The sequence below is a fragment of the Sus scrofa genome, chromosome X (genome assembly GCF_054392235.1).
Source record: "Sus scrofa isolate SSC_HxYL_T2T_F1_AM1 chromosome X, Sscrofa_HxYL_maternal_Yorkshire_Landrace_v2.0, whole genome shotgun sequence".
In the NCBI taxonomy this organism is placed as follows: Eukaryota; Metazoa; Chordata; class Mammalia; order Artiodactyla; family Suidae; genus Sus; species Sus scrofa.
Genome location: NC_139401.1, coordinates 34,216,675 through 34,237,517, shown reverse-complemented (window position 1 = coordinate 34,237,517; position 20,843 = coordinate 34,216,675). Strand labels below are relative to the sequence as shown.

The following is a 20,843-nucleotide window of genomic DNA, read 5'->3' as shown; positions in this document are numbered from 1 at the left end:
CCATCCATGTTGCTGCAAATGGCATTATTTTGTTCTTTTTTATGACTGAGTAGTATTCCATTGTGTATATATACCACATCTTCCTAATCCAGTCATCTATCAATGGACATTTAGGTTGTTTCCATGTCTTGGCTATTGTGAATAGTGCTGCAATGAACATGTGGGTGCATGTGTCTTTTTCAAGGAAAGTTTTGTCCAGATATATGGCCAAGAGTGGGATTGCTGGGTCATATGGTAGTTCTAGGTATAGTTCTCTAAGGTGCCTCCATACTGTTCTCCATAGTGGTTGTAGCAGCTTACATTCCCACCAACAGTGCAGGAGGGTTCCCTTTTCTCCACACCCTCTCTAGCATTTGTTATTTGTGGACTTATTAATGATGGCCATTCTGACTTGGTGGTACCTCATAGTAGTTTTGATTTGCATTTCTCTAATTATTAGAGTAATTCTTAATATATTGTGAATTCTTACTGCATTTTAGTTTTAAAACAAAAAAATACTGTCAATAAAGTATACTATTTAGAATAAGTAATGCTTCAGATTTTTTGGCTTTTATGTTTATTTGATTAAAGTGTAATATAATTTTATTCCCTATAAATAACATTTTTCTAATTTTGATTTGCTTTTCTTTCAGTTGTTTTACAGGTTTGCAGCCTGGTCCTTTATCCAATCAAGTTCATTGAAACTGTGAGCTTGAAAATTTACCATGAGTTCAATTGGGGTTATGGCCTGGCCTGGGGTGCAACTATATTTTCGTTTGGGGGTGCCATTCTTTATTGCCTGAACCCTAAGAACTACGAAGACTACTACTAGAACCAATAGTCTCAAATTAAAAAAAAAAATCAACCATCCAACAAAAGGATTACGTCTTCATCTTTTCTAACTCACTATTTTCTAAAACACTTGTGGAGCATCAAGCCATTTGCTCAGTTGATTTAATATCTTTTGCCTTTTGGCTGTCAACATCATAACCAGCTTTTACATCCATTTTAGGGACCTGCACAAATTAAGGGAGCTGATTAGACATAGGCAAATGCTGCAAACTTCCAATATGTTCATGTCACTTTTCTTGACAAGTGAAGGGTCTATATGACAGCAACCATTGTGAGAAACTAGTTGGAATGAGAAATGCCTGAATCTCCTATTGCCTGCAGGGGAGCAGCTGGCATAAACAGCATTTAGAAGTTCCTTTGCGCTGACACGGATTCCACTGTTAGAGTCCTTATTGCCTGCTTATCCCACCCAGTGACTACATTGGCTGTTGGTTATTTGCTTGAGTGAACTCTTGAAAAGTGAACTTCCCTTCAGCATCTAATGGGAGTTCTGAATGTAACTGGTTAATGGTACATAGTCCACCTTCAAGAATACGCTTTTTAATGGGAGGTTATGCTTTGGCAATCAGCATCTCCCTGGGAAGGGAGTCAAGACTTGGAGACATGTGCTTTTCATTATGTGGTTAGAAATTGTGCCTCAGCCATATCTATCTAGAATGAGGAAAAATTGAGAGTCCTTACTTTCCCTGGGGCAAACAGAAAGAAATATGCATGAGTTGCTTTTATCCTAAGTACCCTTTAAATCACTTACCAAACATTACAGCAAACAATTGTGCATATGTAACAAGCTTAACTATTTTTATAGAAGGTGAACCATTAGTATAAATGGTAATAAGTTGTTCCCTAGCCCTACACATGCATTTGCCTATTGCACATAAAATTAATATTTGCTCTTAGTGAAGTGATTTGAACACTAACCTTGTACACATTGTTTAGAGACTTAGATCAGTATTCACACTTATTTACCATACAAAAGTACATATACCTTAAAGCTTTTGCTCTATGTTCTCTACTGTTTCACTGGAAAGTTTTAATAGAATTGTATAAGAAGAAAAATTGAAATGGTGTTAATCTGAAAATTAAGCACTGTAGTTCAAAAGAGAGTAGCAATTAGGATGATCGTTTTGTTTAAAATTCATTAAAATAGAAGGCTGCTTTTTTCCCAAGTATTTTAAATGTCTTCATTAAAAAATAAAGGAATAGTGATAGGTTTATATATATATGTCTAAATGTCAGTAGAGGAGTAGAATTCATCTGGTTATCACCTGGTCCTCTGAGGTTAACTAATGGGCTGACTGATTTGTGCACACAAATATAGATTTATGGTAAGGGAATCATTTACTGACTGTTCAAATGGAAGGAAGTATCAGTAATAGGGAAGAAGTTTGCAACAAATCTTACACTGCAAACTTGTGTTAATCCTGTTTAATACACAAATTTGGATAGTTTAATTATAAACATATTTTTATATCAAATATACAGTTCTAATATAAAAGTTATAAATAATTATTTTTGTTAACAAAACAATATTTGGCCCTCTTGCAGAAAGAAGCATTGGAAAAATCATTTAAAATATACCTATGTTCTATTGTATTGCAAAATCCATAAAGAGCAGGACCACATCAATAATAATTTGCTTTACCTTCCAAAGCAGAGTTCTGATTTCAGCTTAAGAACTACTGCCAAAAACAACAGGGAAAAAAAAAACTATTTTATTATTCAAATATTTTTAAAAAACCCTATTATCTTGTGACTTTTCTATGGAATCACAAAGTAAATTTGAAGAACCAGGCATATTCTTATTTTAGCAATGACAGACAAAAGTGATTAAATGTATCCTAGAGAGAAACCTTTATAAAAGTATATGATTCTGTATAGAATCATAAGAAACTAGGAGTGGAAAATTTCCAGAAAGATGTTACTATTTATAGAATCTTTTGAAGCAATTTTCATGAGAAATAGTAAAATCTGGGCCAGGCTGTCTTGCAGTTAATTGCATATTATCAGAGCAGCATGAGAAATACGGTATTTGTTGGATAGGGATTTCGGCTACTAAACACTCTCTATTGTGAGAGAATATCTTTATTCCTGAATAATGGAGGAACAGTACTTTGGTGCTGACATCAATGAGGCGCTTTTCTTAGTACTAGTAGAGAATGCAGTGTGCTTTTAGACCAGTATCACATCTTGAGTCTCATCAGGTTTTCATTCTGTCAATATGAGAAGCTGGAAAGTGACAGAATATGGTATAGGCTAAGGCATACATATTTGCAGTGTACTGAGAAGTAGATTTCTTATATAACTTTTTTTCCCTTCCCAGTGAAGAGCCCTATGCTATATTTCTACCATCATTAATATTTGAGAGTGTTTTATTACTAACAAGTTCAGTATAACATGAAAGTTGTCATTGCTTATCCAAAATATTGTTTTGTCTGTCAGAATAAACAAAGTGAATTTTTTACCCACATTAACCTTATGTCTTTGCAGCTTTAGGTTTGTTTGATGTTTTCTTACAAGCAAAACTGTTAACTACAAACCCATTGTTTATTTTAGAGAGCGAGAGGTACACATACACACATATAGCATAAAGTACTCAGCAGGGCTAGTTATTTGGATTTCTTGCACAACGACTTAGCTTTTTGTAAGTTCAACATGTAAATTTTAAAGACATAAATATAGAGAGACCTATGTGTTTGAAATATAAATGATATATATGGATTAGCATGTACCTGTATATTATTAAACATGCAATGAACTGACTGGTAAGTGACGTCTAATTGTATGGCTAGCAATGTAATTTATTCAGACTGTATTTTTGTACAGAGCAGCACACACTAACCTATGCCTCTGTGTCCTCTTTAATGCCTAAAACTGTGCCTAGAAATTTCATCTGTCTTAAAAAATAAAATATACTTCATGCTGTTTATGCTATTAGTTTTACTGCTGTTCTATATTTATTATTTTTAAATATATGATATGTTTACTACTTAAATATGAATTCATGGTATTCTGATTATTTTTAAACAGTCCTCTAGGGAAAACCTGTTTATCACTCCAGTGGTTTTGAGTTTGCAGTTTCACAATCAGTTCTTCATTTCATGATTTTTGTAGCTGACATGAAGTTATCTATGTGGAAAAAATAAAAATAAAAGTGGTTTCACTGATGTTGTTTGACTTTGTGTCTTCTATGTTGTGTGGACTCTTGAACAAGTTTCTAAATTACATGTCTTCAGTTCATTTTCTCTTTTAGTAAATACATATTATTTAGAAAATATAGATTGATATAACATGTTTATTTTGTATATAAAAAAAAATTTTGGCTATGCTCATAGCATGTGAAAGTTCCCATGCTAAAGATCAAACCTGCACCACAGCAGTGACCCAAGCCACTACAGTGACAATGCCAGATTCTTAACCCACTGAGCCACGAGGGAACTCCCATTTTGTATATATTTTTAAACAATTTTTTTGTTTCAGATTATCTCCCCAAATCCTTTCTAGCCTCTGCAGCTGAGTTATATGAAGAATAAAAGAAAGAATATTAAATATCTTCATAAACTTTCTTATTTCGAAAGGCACAGAGGAGATAGAGTTGAGGCTATCTTCCCTACTCTAATCACACAATTCGAGGAGTAGTGAAAGTGTTTGATGCTCTATTTTGGTTTTTGTTTAGTTTTCAGTATTTGCAAGGTATGTTAAAGCAGACTTTCCTGCATTATTTCTTTTTTTTTAAAATTAGACACTACATTTTTGGTGCATGTGTGTGTGTGATAATAAATTCATAAAATATAAGTCCAAATTTCCCGTCACCGTTTGTGTATTACATAAATAGTATACTTGGAAAGAAATGTAAATTAGACTGAAAAATTTGCTTGTATGATTGTCAGAAAATTTTCCAGAAGACAGAAATAGGACCATATATAATTGAGCACTTTCTTGTGTTAATAAAACCAGTTTGAATATAAAATATATATTTTTGTTATGAAGACATCCTTTCATGTCTCATGAATCCTCAAATCTTGAGAGATTCACAGTATATTTTTCTGTTGAAAAGAAAACATTGTAAATCATTTGCAAAACTATGAGGTCTTTAAAATCAGACTTTCAAAAGTATGCACATTTAAGATATAAATTTTAACATTTTCTCAAATTTTGTCATTGTAGAAATTTTCCTTTTCAATAGCCTTATTCTAGTCTGATGAAGTAGCATAATTTCTTTGATGTGTTATATTTTCAGTATAAAGTACTTTTATTTTAATACAGAATTCTCATGAGCAAAACACCTTTACAAACATGTCCTGCTTGGTAATTATCCATGACCCACTTTCTCTGAATTTGGAAGACATGGAGACATAACTTGACTAGGATTTGACAAGGAAAAAACCATTGCCTTCAGAGATTTCACTGTGAACATAAAACAGGAAAACAATTCTAATGTGCTTTGCCATAATGGCCATGTAGTCAGTTCATGGTTTGTTTTATTAAAGTCAGGCCCATGCTTTGTCAACACAATGTTCCATTTTGATGGTCTTTAAGTCCTTTTGGTTAGAAAATGAACTGATAGTGAAATTATTTTTTATTCTGTATAATAATCTACGGAATACCTGGATTTCTAATTTATTGATCAAATTTTCATGTTATGACCTTTGTTAATAACTTTTCAGAAGTGCAAACTTAAATAAGATTAAAGGAGCAAATAAAAAATGAGAATTAAGCACATAATATTTTCATAGGAAGCACTAATTTATTTGAATAATTAAATTTGAATAATTAAACTTCTCTGTCAAGTATTGGGAACACAATGTCACGGATACTTAATGTCAAAGTTAAAATCAGACTAACAAAGCTCCGTGTAATAAAATGCCAACAATTTTTCTAATTTAAAGCAGGTTTGCAGACTGGGAGAGCCTCACATTTTTAAACAACTACTAGATGTTGCCATGAGCAGAAGGTCCATATATTCATACTTGGAAAACCTATTTTCCAAGAGTCACCAGCTAGGTGACTCGCACATTTATATTCCAGCCGTAAGTCGAATGGTTCCAAAGTATAACTAAGAGAACAGGAGCTGAAGTGTTCAAGTTGGAAGGATAATATGTGGTGTTTCTAAGCCAAGATTAACAGCACACAAAGAATGGTGTTCTTTGTAAAAATAAAGCTGTGTTGAGTGGTTCACCAGAGAAACTCGGTTTTGGCAAGCAATTATTTCCAAGGTGAATGACTTCATAGAAATAATGATTATAAAAGAGGCTTGGAACAAGTGCTGAAAAACCATGTTGTCAAACCAGCAGAAACCTTGAGTAGATCAATTTCTGCATGACAAGGATTAATGAAGAAAATAATATCTAAACTATGTAATTTATATACTAATTTTGGCATGGGTAAGGATATTCTGTGGGTGACCCAAAGGCATTTCTTATACTACAGAAGAGAGAAGGCATGGCATTACACTTAAAACACTATATATATGTGATGATGGTACTGAAGATTGCTCCTTGGTTGCTTTGAATTTAACGACATAAAGGTAAAATCAGAAATGAATATCATACAGCCTATTTAATTTTTTGATAAAAATTTTTCACAAGGGAGGATTCAAATAAATTGTTTTAAACGTGAATAGAAATTTCTCTTAAGATTATTATGAATGGGGAGTTAAATTGTTAAGAGTTAAATGGAGGAGAAATACTACTATGCTAGAAATACTACTATGTGTTAACTGAAAAGAGAGAGAATGCTGTCATCCTTGGCATCCTCTCCTAGGCAAACTTGGGGATTAAAGCATTTTTGGAGAGCAGTTCCCCCTTTGTGGCCATATCACTGTTCAGTGGTGATGTGGCAACTCTTGACATCAAGAACAAGTTTTCCAGTTTTTAACTTTTGGGTGATTCTTAAACATTATCTAGCCATTATGGTTGTGTTAATTACTTGAGTCATGGTGTGTCTGAAAAAGGCAAAAATGAGATGTTTCAATAAAACATTTAACACTAATGATCATGAAAAGTATGTTTCTCATTCAACTCCAAGCTTTGGGTGCTATTCACTGTTGGAACAAATTTGTCATATATCTGATATGATATAGAAATTCTTATGGAGGCACAATGTTTAATATTAAATTTCCAGTTATATTTTCTGAAGACCTCGATATTTTAAAATCTTGAATTAAGCAGAATTTTGGAAAACTCACTCAGAATATTTCTTTGCAAACCTCAATATTTAGCATTTACCTTTCTAGCCAACTTTTAAGACATGGAATACTTTGACTTATTTTCCCACATTTGCTTAAGGCATGGATAAAATTATTTTTGTCCCTATTTGTATCAGAAAGTCAATAAATATTAGTATGTGTTTGGGCAAGTATTTAAATTTTAGGGAGTTCAAGTATGATCCTAAACACTGATCCTTCTGCTACTGATTGAATGGCATCTTTGAATCAGAAATGCTCTAAAAGTTGAGGCAACAATTAAGACTTCTTATCAATCAAAAGCACCATTTCACTTCTGTTAGGCTTGGTCGACTATTGTGTTGTGTGGATGGGGAAGTACATACAACATGCTGTTTTCCTAAAGTTAGGCTTATTTTGACTTATGAGTATAAATATGTAGAAATTTCTTGACTTTTTATATTTAGAATGGTCTGAATATACATTTTTTATTTTGGAACCAGAGCATTTCTAGAATCATTTACAAGCTATGGAAATACAAAGTTAGAGTAAGTGCAAAGATTGGAGAAAATACATAAAGGAAAAGGAGATCAAATAGTTAGATCTTCCAAGTTTTACTGTTTATTCATAACTGTGTTATAGGACTGTTCAATTATGAGAGTAGAAACCTGACAGGATGATGTAATCAATTAACTCTGGAGTCTAGGCTCCACCCATAATGTTTTTTCTGAGAACAACAGAGGAATTGGCAGGCAGCCTTATTTGCACCATATAACCCTACACCCCCGGTCATAGGTGATTACATACAGCAGAGATGGTTCCTGCCTTAAGCTAGCCTCCTCTGTTTCTCTTGCCCATTAATTTGGAATTGGTCTCTGCATGTGGTTAGTAATAAAATGATTATACTATGGAGTTTTGGGGTATATGCAGGGATACAAAGAAAACCACAGAGAATAAAGGAATGAAATAGATATACAGAGAGAAGCAGTCAAGAGGGTCCCTGTAAGTTAAAGGGAGAATAAAAGAGTGGGTAGTCCTAGTCCTTGTGCTGCATGAAATACTCCTGTGTCCTTCCAATAATTTCCTGTTTTGCTTAAACCAGTTTTAGTTGGAACCAATAGAAACTCTTCTTAGACAAAGCACCCTTTGTTAAAGGATTCAATATTAGGTTGTACTAAATCTCCAAAAAAGAATTGGGAAGTACATGAAGATTTCCTGACACACTTCCTGTCCCACCCCAGGGGAAGACTCTCATTTTCCCCATCAAAATTGCTCCCAGTTGTCTCATTCACAGTAAACTCAGTGAAAATATTTTAGGGTAAAAAGTCCCGTGTGTATATTTTCTCCAGGATCAAAGTTATATGCTGAGGGGGAAGGATCAATAATTATCAGATGCGGAGTTCCTGTCGTGGCGCAGTGGTTAACGAATCCGACTAGGAACCATGAGGTTGAGGGTTCGGTCCCTGCCCTTGCTCAGTGGGTTGACGATCCGGCGTTGCTGTGAGCTGTGGTGTAGGTTGCAGACATGGCTCGGATCCTGCGTTGCTGTGGCTCTGGCGTAGGCCGGTGGCTACAGCTCTGATTCAACCCCTAGCCTGGGAACCTCCATATGCCGTGGGAGCGGCCCAAGAAATAGCTAAAAAGAGAAAAGAAAAAGACAAAAACAAAAAATAAAAAAAAATAATTATCAGATGGCATGAAAGCTGTCCTGGAATCTCTGAAACCACTCATGGTCATTTCTCTCCCATCTTACATCTCAAATGAACTGGCAATCTACATCAGCCCATAAGAGCTGTCATGCTGCACAGCTCCAGAGAGGACTTTCACATGTATTCTCCGAGAATGCTAGTCCTGCTGACTTTGCGTGTTTCTTTGCACTTATGGCTTCCATTGAGGACTTCAGGGTTATACCTCACACACACAATATTATCAGCTAAGGTTTCCATTGCTTCCACTCTGGTGCTGCTTTGGGCTCAGGTGAGTCAAACCCAAGTAGAATCAAGTATGCTGGAGTGAACGTGTTAATTTTATTTGGCAAAAGAGTCTACTCATGGAATTTTCTGGAGGCATGGTCTGTATGGCTGCTTAAGCAAGACAACCTAATAGTTATTCTCGGATCACCCTTTGGCTAAAATAGTGGCTCCGCACGTGAAAAAGTAGTTACACATAAGCACAGACAACTGAACCCAAGGTCAAGGACTTAATCTCCCCCACATTTGTGCGCCCAACTCAACATAGAGTTAATTAAGAAGATGGAAAATAACCCCCTACTCCTGCTTCTTGCTATCGTGTCCCCCTAAAGGCAAATGTGTGTGTGTGTGTATGTTTAAGAAATGATCATTAATTGTTCATGAAAATTCACCATGTAATATGCATTTAAACATCAGATGCACTGTGACATAAACACCTTCAAAGAGAGAATTGTTCTTTCTTGCAATTAGACCAGAAATATTTAGGTCTTTAAATAATATGCTGGCATGATTTTTTTTTTTTTTAGTTCTTAGAGCAAAGTATTACGGGCAGTCAAATTATTTGTCATCTCCACAGCTTTCATCCAGGGTAGAAGTCATCCACTTTCAGGTTTTCTTCCCTATTTAATTTCAAAACAAAGTTCTAATGATTGATGTGAGTTTTAACTTTGGCAGACTTTTTTTTTCTGTGATTCTGTGTGACAGCAGATGGCCTTAAGCCCTTAAGACAAACCGATTCATCACCAGAAGCATCCACTGGTATAACACAGGATCCTTGCTTTTTGTGAACAGTATCTTCAAATTATCCAGAGAAGCCACATGCACACGGAACATTAAACAAAAGAGTGATTCTGAAAACTGGTACAACTGAAAGAAAGGTCACTTAAGACTTAATTGATAGAACACTCCAGGGATATGGTGGGACTTTTGGGGCACTTTAGTTGTTTCAGTATTTGATATCACTAAATACTCTGCATCATCATTTTCTCACTTGTTTAATTTTTCAGGCCTTAAGGATCCTTGAAAACATTTAACAGAAAGTCCAATCCTTTAGCACATTCTCTTTTCCTATGGCCTGAGCAGCAAAAGCCATTCATTTTTGAAATACCGGGCAAGTGTCACATATCCTGGGTCAAGGAAAATGCACGCCTTGTTATTTTCCATTCTCACTGGGATCTAACAATGCAAGGCAAAATAATTTTGCATTCCTGACTCCTTCATCAGGAAAATGACATAAGAATCTGCAGAACAAACATAGCATGAGGCATTTAGGAGTGCTGTATTTTACACACTATATTTAAATTCTGCAGGAATAAGAATAGAGTTTTAAAAATACATCCGGTCAGGACTTGTTTCCTCCTTTCTCCATTCTTTAAATGCAAACGCATGCATACTGACAGCTCTCAGAAAAACAGCCCTAATGAGAATTTCTCACTTTCCCAAGGGGTGCCCTCTGCCACCATCTATTTATGGAATAATAGCGGGCTCCCTACTTCATTCTCACATCGTAAGTTTAAAAGAGCAATTTCCATTTTTGAAGTATTGCTAAAAGGAAAGAAGTCATCTTTTATCACAGTCAGGAAAGGTCAGCAAGTCAGTAATCCTCCATTCACTTACTGACAGAAATATCCTCTTTCCTTCCACAGCAGACCAGAAAAGTGATTGATTCAAGATTGGCATTAATACATAAAATGGCCAATGCACATAGCCATGCCTGGGCAATCCCTTACATGGTCCAGAAGTTTCTTTTATTACTTGCTAAGGCTGTGAACTGAATCTGTTGGAGCAAGCATTGTAGATAGGATTCCAGTCCCCTCCCAAGCATTCTTTCAGAATATCTAATCCCGACAAGACTGAAATATTTTCATAATGAAGACCAATGAAGAAGCTTTTTTTGCTTCTGCGCCCAGATGTTGACTATTCTTTTTCATTCAGGTACACACAGACACACACACACAGGCACACACACCCTATTCACAGAAGTTTTGTTTGTTTGTTGCAAACCTCATGTTTTTCAGCCTCCAGACTAAATTTTATTGCATCTTTAATTGGGCCCAATACAGTGCAAGGCAACTGGACATTACTAAAGGTATAGTCTGAGACTTCATGAGTCTCATAATTCAAGTAGGAAAACAAAGTAGAAATAACACAATAAAAAACACATAGAAATGATTCTGCATCATGTAATAATATGACTTATGGTTCTTAAAGAAAGTTCACTAATTTTAATTGCAACCTAATACTTTACTAACAATATAGAATATATAGCAAGATTTTGACCAAAAATAAAATGTGGTTAAACAAAATTATACATGTAACAATCAGTCTGGGTTTTTCTGTGCACTAGTAGGCTAAATATTTTCTTTTGGAAAGAAAGCAAACATCCACTGTATAATCTAAGACACCATGGATTGTAAGAATTTATGTACCAATGAGAAAGGAAAAACAACAAGATTGGGTAGAGGTGTGGCATAACAGAAGTCCTTTGAATAAAATGGTAACCAAAGGCTGTAATAGTTTAAGTGTAAAACTAAGCAATTCAATAGAGTGGCCACAGAAAAAGGAACAGCAAGAGGACCTTAATATCACAGACTTGGCATTGGGTAGAGAATTTGAACAGCTAGTTGGTACTCATGCAAGTCTGAGGTCTGAATTCCAGTGTGGTCCAAAAAACTTCAAGCAGAGAATTTAATTTAAAATGGTCTCAGATGGTTAGTGCCTGAAGTTGTCTGGCAAAAGCAAGCAAAAGTCTTCCTTGGAATAACTTAATTTTGATCCAGTCTGACAAAGATTGAGGATTCATTTGATTATAAGATGCACCCTGATCTCATAGGTGTGAAAAAATATTTTAGGATTAATAAGATATGGTTATTACTTCATTTGTAAATGATCAAAAGACTTTCACTTCAGAATTAGCCTAGTTATTACTAAAATATCTGAGATTTAAGAAGAGTTAATTGTCATAAATCATGGTCATTATTTTTCAGCTCCTTTAATTTTTGGAGGTTATCTATATATCTTCTGAAATATATTTCCAGCCTAGCAATCCCAGGCTAATATGCCATTTATTTACAAAATAATAATGGTGACAAATATGAGAGTGACTTTAAGTAGCCACACCTGCAGCATGCAGAAGTTCCTGGGCCAGGTATTGAACCTGCCCCACCACAGTGACCTGAGCTGCTGCAGTGACAAGACTGGATCCTTAACCTGCTGTGCCACAAGGGAACTCCAAGAAGACTTTAAGCAAGATGTTCTCTATAAAAAAGCAACTGTTTAAAAAAAAGTATGATACTGGATAAGCAATGAGATCTGCTGTATAGCACAGGGAACTATATCTAGTCACTTTTGATGGAACATGATGGAGGATAATATGAGAAAAAGATGTGTGTGTGTGCGTGCGCGACTGGGTCACTTTGCTATATAGCAGAAATTGACAGAACACTGTAAATCAAGTATAATAGAAAAAATAAAAAACTTATCCAAAGAAGTCAGAATCAAAAAGAAAAAAAAAAGGTATGATGCTTAATGGCAGCTTAGGTTAAAGGAATGGAGATGAACCAGAAAACATGTTTTAGTACTTTTGTTTGTTTAATCTTTTTATTGTAAAATAAAACACAAAAGTGTATAAATACATATGTAGAGCTCAATAATTTATCACAGAGTAAACAACCATATAATAATCATAACCACGATCAAAAAACAAATTGACAGCATTTCAGAGGTCCTTCATGCTCTTTTCATTACTGTTCCACTTTTTAAAAGTAGCTTGATCACCTAGCTATTCATCCCTACACATTATAATTTTATGTAGTTTGATTTTTTAACTCAAGAAAGTCAACTTATACAGTATTTTTCTTCTGTCTTACTCTATTCAACACTATGTTCTTGATATATATTCACATTATTGCATATAAGCTATACTTTGTTTATCTTATCCCTGTATAGTATAGTATATATGAAGATGCCATAATTAATGTATCCATTCTACTATAGCTGGACATATAGTTTGCTCTCACTTTGGACTATTACAAATATTTTTGGTATAATTATTCTTGTACAGGCCCTTTGATAAAATTGTGCAAACAATTCTGTTGTGTATTTATAACTTGGAACATAACTGATGGGTTATAGGGAATTCACATGTTCAATTTAATAAGTATTTCCAAGCAGTTTTCCAAAGCAGTGGTATCAATTTGCATGCCAGCAGCCACGTAATACAGTGACAAACTTTTTTTTGGATTTTTTTCATCTGACCTGTGTGAAGTTTTTTCAATGGCTTTGAAAAATACATAAAAATTTTCAAAAAGCATTGTAGGATTATGCTGTCAGGATTCAAAACATTTCACAGGCTAGGACAGTAAAGCAATGACAATAAGGTAAAATTCATCAGGAACTATACAAAGCTACATCTTTTGAGCAAGCACAGTTTAAGGAGACCAAGTATCACAGGATTGCACATGAAAAAGATGTTGGGATGTCATGAAAGTATAGTTGTCAGGAAAAAATGAGTCCTATCCAAATCTATATCAAGAACAGTTTTCTCTCAGGAGAACTTGTATATGCCTATGCACTAAGAAGGAGTTATCTTTTTTCCCCCATAAATGTTTATTAGTTAATGAATACGTGAATGAATGAATGGTTTGTGGTCAAAGCTGAATATTAGAGAAAACAGACACTCAAGAGCAAAACTCCTCTGAGTGTTCTCACTCTTCTCTCTAAATTTCCTTTTTATTCAAAGAACGACTAAGAAAATTAGATGACAATAATCAAAGGAGAAGCAAATGATTAAAATAAGAGCCAGTTAAATCAAACCTAGGATTTTGGGGAGATAGTTATTAAACAACAGGTTTTATATAAATAAAGTCTTAGTTATGCTTTCCAAAGCAGAACTCTTTTCCTATTCTATTTAATCCATTTCTTTTGGGTTTCTTCTTGTCTTCTTTTTTCTTCTTCTTTTTTTTTTCTTTCTCCTTTTTAAAAAAAGCGCCATCTCTTATGTTTTGTAAAAAGAGGAATCCTGCAGACAAAAGCCTTTCAAATCAAGAAGTCTCTCTTCTGGTCATGCTTCGCTCAGCTTAGGTGTACACTTTTATACATAGTCCTGTTTCCCTTCAATTCTTCCCATTATTCATTTCACCCAGTGCAGCACTCTAGTTTTATTTTTGAAGAAAATAATCAGGGGTCCGATATATGTAAAAATGAAAAACTGAATGGAATTTTTAAAATTCATGGCCATAGAAAATATTCCTTGTAAATAAAGTCACACCTCATGAACTTAATGCCTATTAGCACCTCCAGAGTTTTCTTTTTTATGTTTATTCCAATTTACAGGCATAATCAACTTCTTGTTTTGCACCATTTGTACTTGCATGCCTCTTCAAAGCTGAGAAATAGATGCCCTGTTTCATTGCTATTTCCCTAGGTTATTTTGGTTCAGTAGTCTGATGTGTGTAATGCTTCATAAAATTAAGAAATATCTTATTAATGCCTTCATCTCCCCTTCAGGTTTTTTGTCTGTATGATCTATGCTACAGATTACATTTACAGTAAACTTAATCTATTTTTAATGATACTTGCCAAGAAAACCGTGGCTTTATTTTTCTGTTTACTTGGTAGTTGCCTAGCAAATAGCAGCGGTCTATCACTGATTTGGAAGGAAGGTGGCATGTTAAATTTCACCATTTATCATTTTTCCCTATGTAACTGGCATATCAAAGAACAGTGCCTTTTAAATTATCTAGTGCCTGCCCAAGGTTTTAAAAATTTTTTATTTTTATTTTTTTATGAGACAAAGGAAAAACTTAGTTGGAATTTTACAACATCTTTGAAAAGGAGTTGCAGCTTCATAATAATGACATATTGTTAGTGTGCTTTAACACTGACAAAGCACTTTCAAAAAATAATCTCATTTCAACTTTACAAGAACAAAGCTGTTCAGTGTACTGGTTAGAATATGGCCTTCGGAGCCAGGCTCCCTAATTTCAAACCCTTCTTCTGTCATTTACTATATGTTAATATGACCCAGGACAATTTACTGAACTTTTCTCTGGGTCACAGTGTTTTCTTTTGTTCAGTGAGATGATAAATACTGCCTTTAGACTTGGTCTGTGAATGAAATGAGATTATAGTTTGTATCTGTTGGTTATTGCCACAATAATATGTGTAGTGATATAAATCCCCAGTGGTATACAAGTGTAAGTTTAGAGTTGGAGGTTGGCTAAAGGTTGGTTATACTAGTAATTCCTGGTCTCCTGAGCAAGTCTGGGAGGTGGCTGGATGTCATCTGATGTAGGATAGCCTAAGTTGGGATGACTGGATGTCTTTCACTCTGTTCTGGATATGTCTTTATTCCCCGGGAGTCTGTTCTAGACACATTCTCACGACACAAGAGGGCAAGCCCTATTGCTAAAGTTAATTGCTAGCCTCTGTTTGCTCACTCATGCTGACAATCCACTGACAAAATGAGTAAAGTTGTTGAGCTCAGACTGAAGAGACTGGGAACGTCAGCCCACTCATGATGGAAGGATACTAAAGATGTATATTGCAAAGGACATAAATACAGAAAGGGGTGACAAATCAAAGCCATCATTATAATCTACTATAATGTAAAACATAGCAAAGTGCATACAAGACAGGACTCAATAAATGTAAAGCTATTACTATGAGGTTGATCTAAATGCAATTATCATTTTTGTAGATAAAAATGATAGAATATCAGCAATTTTATATGATTCAACCTCAAATTCCTATTACAACATCCTGTAAAAAGGAATTATCATCTATAATTTTCAGTGGAAGAAAGTGAAGCCTAATTAATTTTCAAAGTTAATCAGCTAGTAAATTTTAGCTTTTTACTTCATTGTAGTCTTATGACTCTAAATCTACTTGCCTTATATTACAGCTGCACTTTGAGATGCTTGGTGATAGATAAATAATTCGAACTGTGACATGACTTTGTATATAACACAGAGACATAATTTCCCAACTCTTTATCCTCATAAAACTCATGCACTGCCACTGAGTACTGATATCTAAAACAACTGGTCTTCTGCCAATAATAACTCCATAGCATTCGATCTGGTTACTAGCTCCTAGAAAAAGAAATGAAGCTGGTAGTAGCTAAATGCCATATTAGTACTCTCAGAAAAGCCATCTCAAAAGCAAGTGAGAATTTGTGAGTTATAGATAAATATACTATTTCATGTTCATACTGCTTATATTTTCCTAAAAACGGTGGCTTTATTTTTTCACATATATTTCATACTTGCATATCTCACTACATTGGAGCCAGTTAAACAGATATATTATGTATAAATATACATTTGGATTATTTTACGTATGTACCTATCACATATTTAACACTAAACTGTGCATCACATGTTTCTAGAGATGTTCTGTGTATCTACTGTCTTTTGAATAGCCTCTGTTCAATCTATTGACTACATTAGTAAATACCCATACAGTTACAATACAAATGATTTCCCTATGTATGGATTAAGATGAGTCAATTAAGTGAACATCGAAATCAAATTATTCTTTCAATTACAAATAATGATTCAAATAGCTCAGAAAGAGAGAATATATATAAAAAGCAATATTTTTTTTTTTTTGTCTTTTGTCTTTTTTGTTGTTGTTGTTGTTGTTGTTGCTATTTCTTGGGCCGCTCCCGCGGCATATGGAGGTTCCCAGGCTAGGGGTTGAATCGGAGCTGTAGCCACCGGCCTACACCACAGCCACAGCAACGCGGGATCCGAGCCGCGTCTGCAACCTACACCACAGCTCACGGCAATGCCGGATCGTTAACCCACTGAGCAAGGGCAGGGACCGAACCCGCAACCTCATGGTTCCTAGTCGGATTCGTTAACCACTGCGCCACGACAGGAACTCCAGCAATAATTATTGAAGCTAGTTATTATCATGTATTGCTGCTAAATTAAGTTTTCTTTTCTGTAAGTTAGTATTTTATTCACAGTAGACTCAATTGCATTCCCCCTACCTATTCCCACTAAGATCTGGAACATCAAAGAATTCTTCTTTCTCTGAAAAACTGGAAATTTTGAGACTGAAAAACTCTGTTACTTAGTGCTTTTAAAATTGAATGATTTCACTCATTTATTTTGTTAGCGCTGTCAGATCAAGAATTACATATGTTTATTAGTAATGTAAAAAGCCATAGAGTCTTATCAATACCAGTGACACTCTAAGGACTCATACTTCTTAAGCATCTTGTTTTTGCACTGAACCTGAGAGCTGTGTTTACATGGAACACCTGCCATATGCCATCTAAAGGATCACTTATATCTAAAATCTAATATATGACACAAATGAACCTATCTACAGAAAAGAAACAAACTCATGGACATGGATAACAGATTTGTGGTTGCCAAGGGAGAGGAGGAGGGAATGGGATGGACTGGGAGTTTGGGGTTAGGAGATGCAAACTATTGCATTTGGCATGAATAAGCAATGAGATCCTGCTGTATAGCACAAGGAACTATATCTAGTCACTTGGAATGGAACATAATGGATGATAATGTGAGAAAAAGAATGTATAATATATATGTATAACTGGTCACTGCTGTACAGAAGAAATTGACAGAACATTGTAAGTCAACTATAATAAAAACATTAAAAAAAAGAAAGTGTGAGGAGAAGGGGACATGACACAACAGAGTTCAGAGTTGATTCTTATTTATAGCATGTATTAGCTTGATGACTTTTGGGAAGATATTTTTGAGTTTAGTATCCTTGCCTTTAATATTCGTATAAGCCCTAATGCACACTGTTATGTTCATTCAAATAGGATCTTGCATACATGGAAGTACACATAGTTGTTGGTCAAGCCCTAATTTGCAGAAAGAATCCAGAGAACCATCTTAGAGATGTCCACTTAAATAATCTAGTGAAAGAGGAGTTCCTTTTGTGGCTCAGTAATGAACCTGACTAGTATCCATGAGGATGCAGGTTCAATCCCTGTTTTCTCTCAGTGGGTTAAGGATCCAGAGTTACCACAAGCTGTGGTTTAGGTCACAGATGTGACAGATACAGCGTTGCTGTGGCTGTGGTGTAGGCTGGCAGCTACAGCTTGGATTCAATCCCTAGCCTGGGAACTTCCATATGCTGCACTTGCAGCCCTTATAAAAAATTTTTAAAAATAAATATCCAGTGAAGTAGAAAATTAAAAATAGTCCCCACAGCCACTAAATATGAGAACATTATGAATCACTTCTCCCATTATGGTAGTTTGTCTTGCTTTTATAATTGCCACAGACTCGTTTAATTTGAGAGTGTAGACTGAGGTATTTTTCAAACTCTTTTTTACTGTAATAAAGTAAGAAATCCATTTTTATTTTATTTTATTTTTTTTGTATAATGATTTTTATTTTTTTCCATTACAGCTAGGTTACAGTGTTCTGTCAGTTTTATACTGTACAGCATGGTGACCCAGTTACACATACATGTATACATTCTTTTTTCCCACATTATCATGCTCCATCATAAGTGACCAGACATAATTCCCAGTGCTACACAGCAGGATCTCATTGCTAATCCATTCCAAAGGCAATAGTCTGCATCTATTAACCCCAAGCTCCCCAATCCACCTCATTCCCTTCCCCTCCCCCCTTGGCAACCATAAGTCAGTCTGTTCTCCAAGTCCATGATTTTCTTTTCTGTGGAAAGGTTCATTTGTGCCATATATTAGATTCCAGGTGTAAGTGATGTCATATGGTATTTGTCTTTCTCTTTCTGACTTACTTCACTCAGGATGAGAGTCTCTAGTTCCATCCATGTTGCTGCAAATGGCATTATTTTGTTCTTTTTATGGCTGAGTAGTATTCCATTAGGTATATGTACCACATCTTCTTAATTCATTCATCTGTCGATAGACATTTGGGTTGCTTCAATGTCTTGGCTATTGTGAATAGTGCTGCAATGAACATGTAGGTGTGCATGTGTCTTTTTCAAGGAAAGTTTTGCCCAGATATACGCCCAAGAGTCATATGGTAGTTCTATGTATAATTTTCTAAGGTACCTCCATACTGTTCTCCATAGTGGTTGTAGCAGCTTACATTCCCACCATCAGTGCAGGAGGGTTCCCTTTTCTCCACACCCCCTCCAGCACTTGTTATTTGTGGACTTATTAATGTTGGCCATTCTGACTGGTGTGAGGTGGGATCTCATGGCAGTTTTGATTAGCATTTCTCTAATAATCAGGGATGCTGAGCATTTTTTCATGTGCTTGTTGGCCATATGTACATCTTCCTTGGAAAAATGTCTCTTCAGGTCTTTGCCCATTTTTCCATTGGGTTGTTGGCTTTTTTATTGTTGAGTTGTATAAGTTGCTTGTATATTCTAGAGATGAAGCCCTTGTCAGTTGCATCATTTGAAACTATTTTCTCCCATTCTGTAAGTTGTCCTTTTGTTTTCTTTTTGCTTTCCTTTGCTGTGCAAAAGCTTGTCAGTTTGATTAGGTCCCATTGGTTTATTTTTGCTTTTATTTCTGTTGCTTTGGGAGACTGACCTGAGAAACCTTTTGTAAGGGTGATGTCAGAGAATGTTTAGACAGTGTGGTACTGGTACCAAAACAGACATACATACCAATGGAACAGAATAGAGAACCCAGAAATAAACCCAGACACCTATGGTCAATTCATCTTTGACAAAGGAGGCAAGAACATAAAATGGGAAAAAGACAGTCTTTTCAGCAAGTATTGCTAGGAAACCTGGACAGCTGCATGCAAATCAATGAAACTAGGACATACCCTCAACACCATGCACAAAAATAAACTCAAAATGGCTGAAAGACTTAAATATGGAGTTCCCGTCATGGCTCAGTGGTTAACGAATCCAACTAGGAACCATGAGGTTGCAGGTTTGATCCCTGGCCTTGCTCAGTGGGTTAAGGATCCAGCATTGCCTGTGAGCTGTGGTGTAGGTCGCAGACACAGCTCGGATCTGGTGTTGCTGTTGCTCTGGTGTAGGCCAGTGGCGGCAGCTCCAATTAGACCCTTAGCCTGGGAACCTCCACATGCCACAAGTGCGGCGCTAGAAAAGACAGAAAGACCAAAAAAAAAAAAAAAAAAAAAAAAAAAGACTTAAATATAAGACAAGACACCATCAAACTCTCGGAAGAGAACATAGGCAAAACATTCTCTGACATTTTTATTTTACCTCATTATACACATGCTGCACACATACACATATCTGAAAGAAAAGTCTCATGAACTGTTATTACATCTTTTGCTGTCTAATATTTTCTACTCTGCTTTGTTCTATTGTAATTTATTAAAAATAAAACTTGGCAGAGCCTCCTTGCCTGCTCACTTGAATCTCTCACAAGCGTCCTATCCTAATAAATCTATTTATTGCCTATTACTTTGTCTCTCACTGAATTCCTTCTGCGTGGAGGCATAAAGAACCTGAACCTCAGTAAGTCCAGACATTGGGCCCAACGCTTCCCACTTCATAGATGGATCCAGCCTTTTCTACTAACTAGATATGTGGTCTTGGGCAAAGTTGATTAATATCTCTATCTCAGCTGCTCCATTTGTGGGTAAACTCTGAAAGTCTGACATGAGGAAAGCACTTAGCACAAAATCTGACCCAAACAATAAATGTTTCCTATTGTGTTGTCTACAGGCAATACATCTGCTCCGTTGTTTCAATGTCTCAGCCATGACGCCCTCACTATGTAACCAAGTCAGTGCCCTGTGAGGCTCCTAGGCACACAAGCCTTTCTATGTCCTCCATTTCTTGTTTTTAGGGAATAAGTCTTAGCCTCCATGACCTTCCCTGAGTTCCAAAGGGCAGTTGCTAATCAGGGCAGGGAGGGGATGCAGAGACCCAAGAGGAGCAGTGCAGCCTTGGGGCAGGGTCCT

General features: G+C 35.6%; 1 protein-coding gene and 1 long non-coding RNA gene across 2 annotated transcripts in view; one reads left to right on the top strand and one right to left on the bottom strand.

The window, feature by feature from the left end:
• TMEM47 (transmembrane protein 47) overlaps nt 1-3,995 on the top strand; it is a 30,791-nt gene extending 26,796 nt beyond the window's left edge. Inside the window, exon 3 of the mRNA XM_001925136.5 lies at nt 633-3,995. Within this exon, the coding sequence (XP_001925171.1) occupies nt 633-811 (179 nt within the window). The 3' untranslated portion in view covers nt 812-3,995. The remainder of the gene's footprint in view (nt 1-632) is intronic.
• LOC146394535 (uncharacterized) overlaps nt 1-20,843 on the bottom strand; it is a 149,297-nt gene that overhangs the window by 24,110 nt on the left and 104,344 nt on the right. The window lies entirely within an intron of this gene.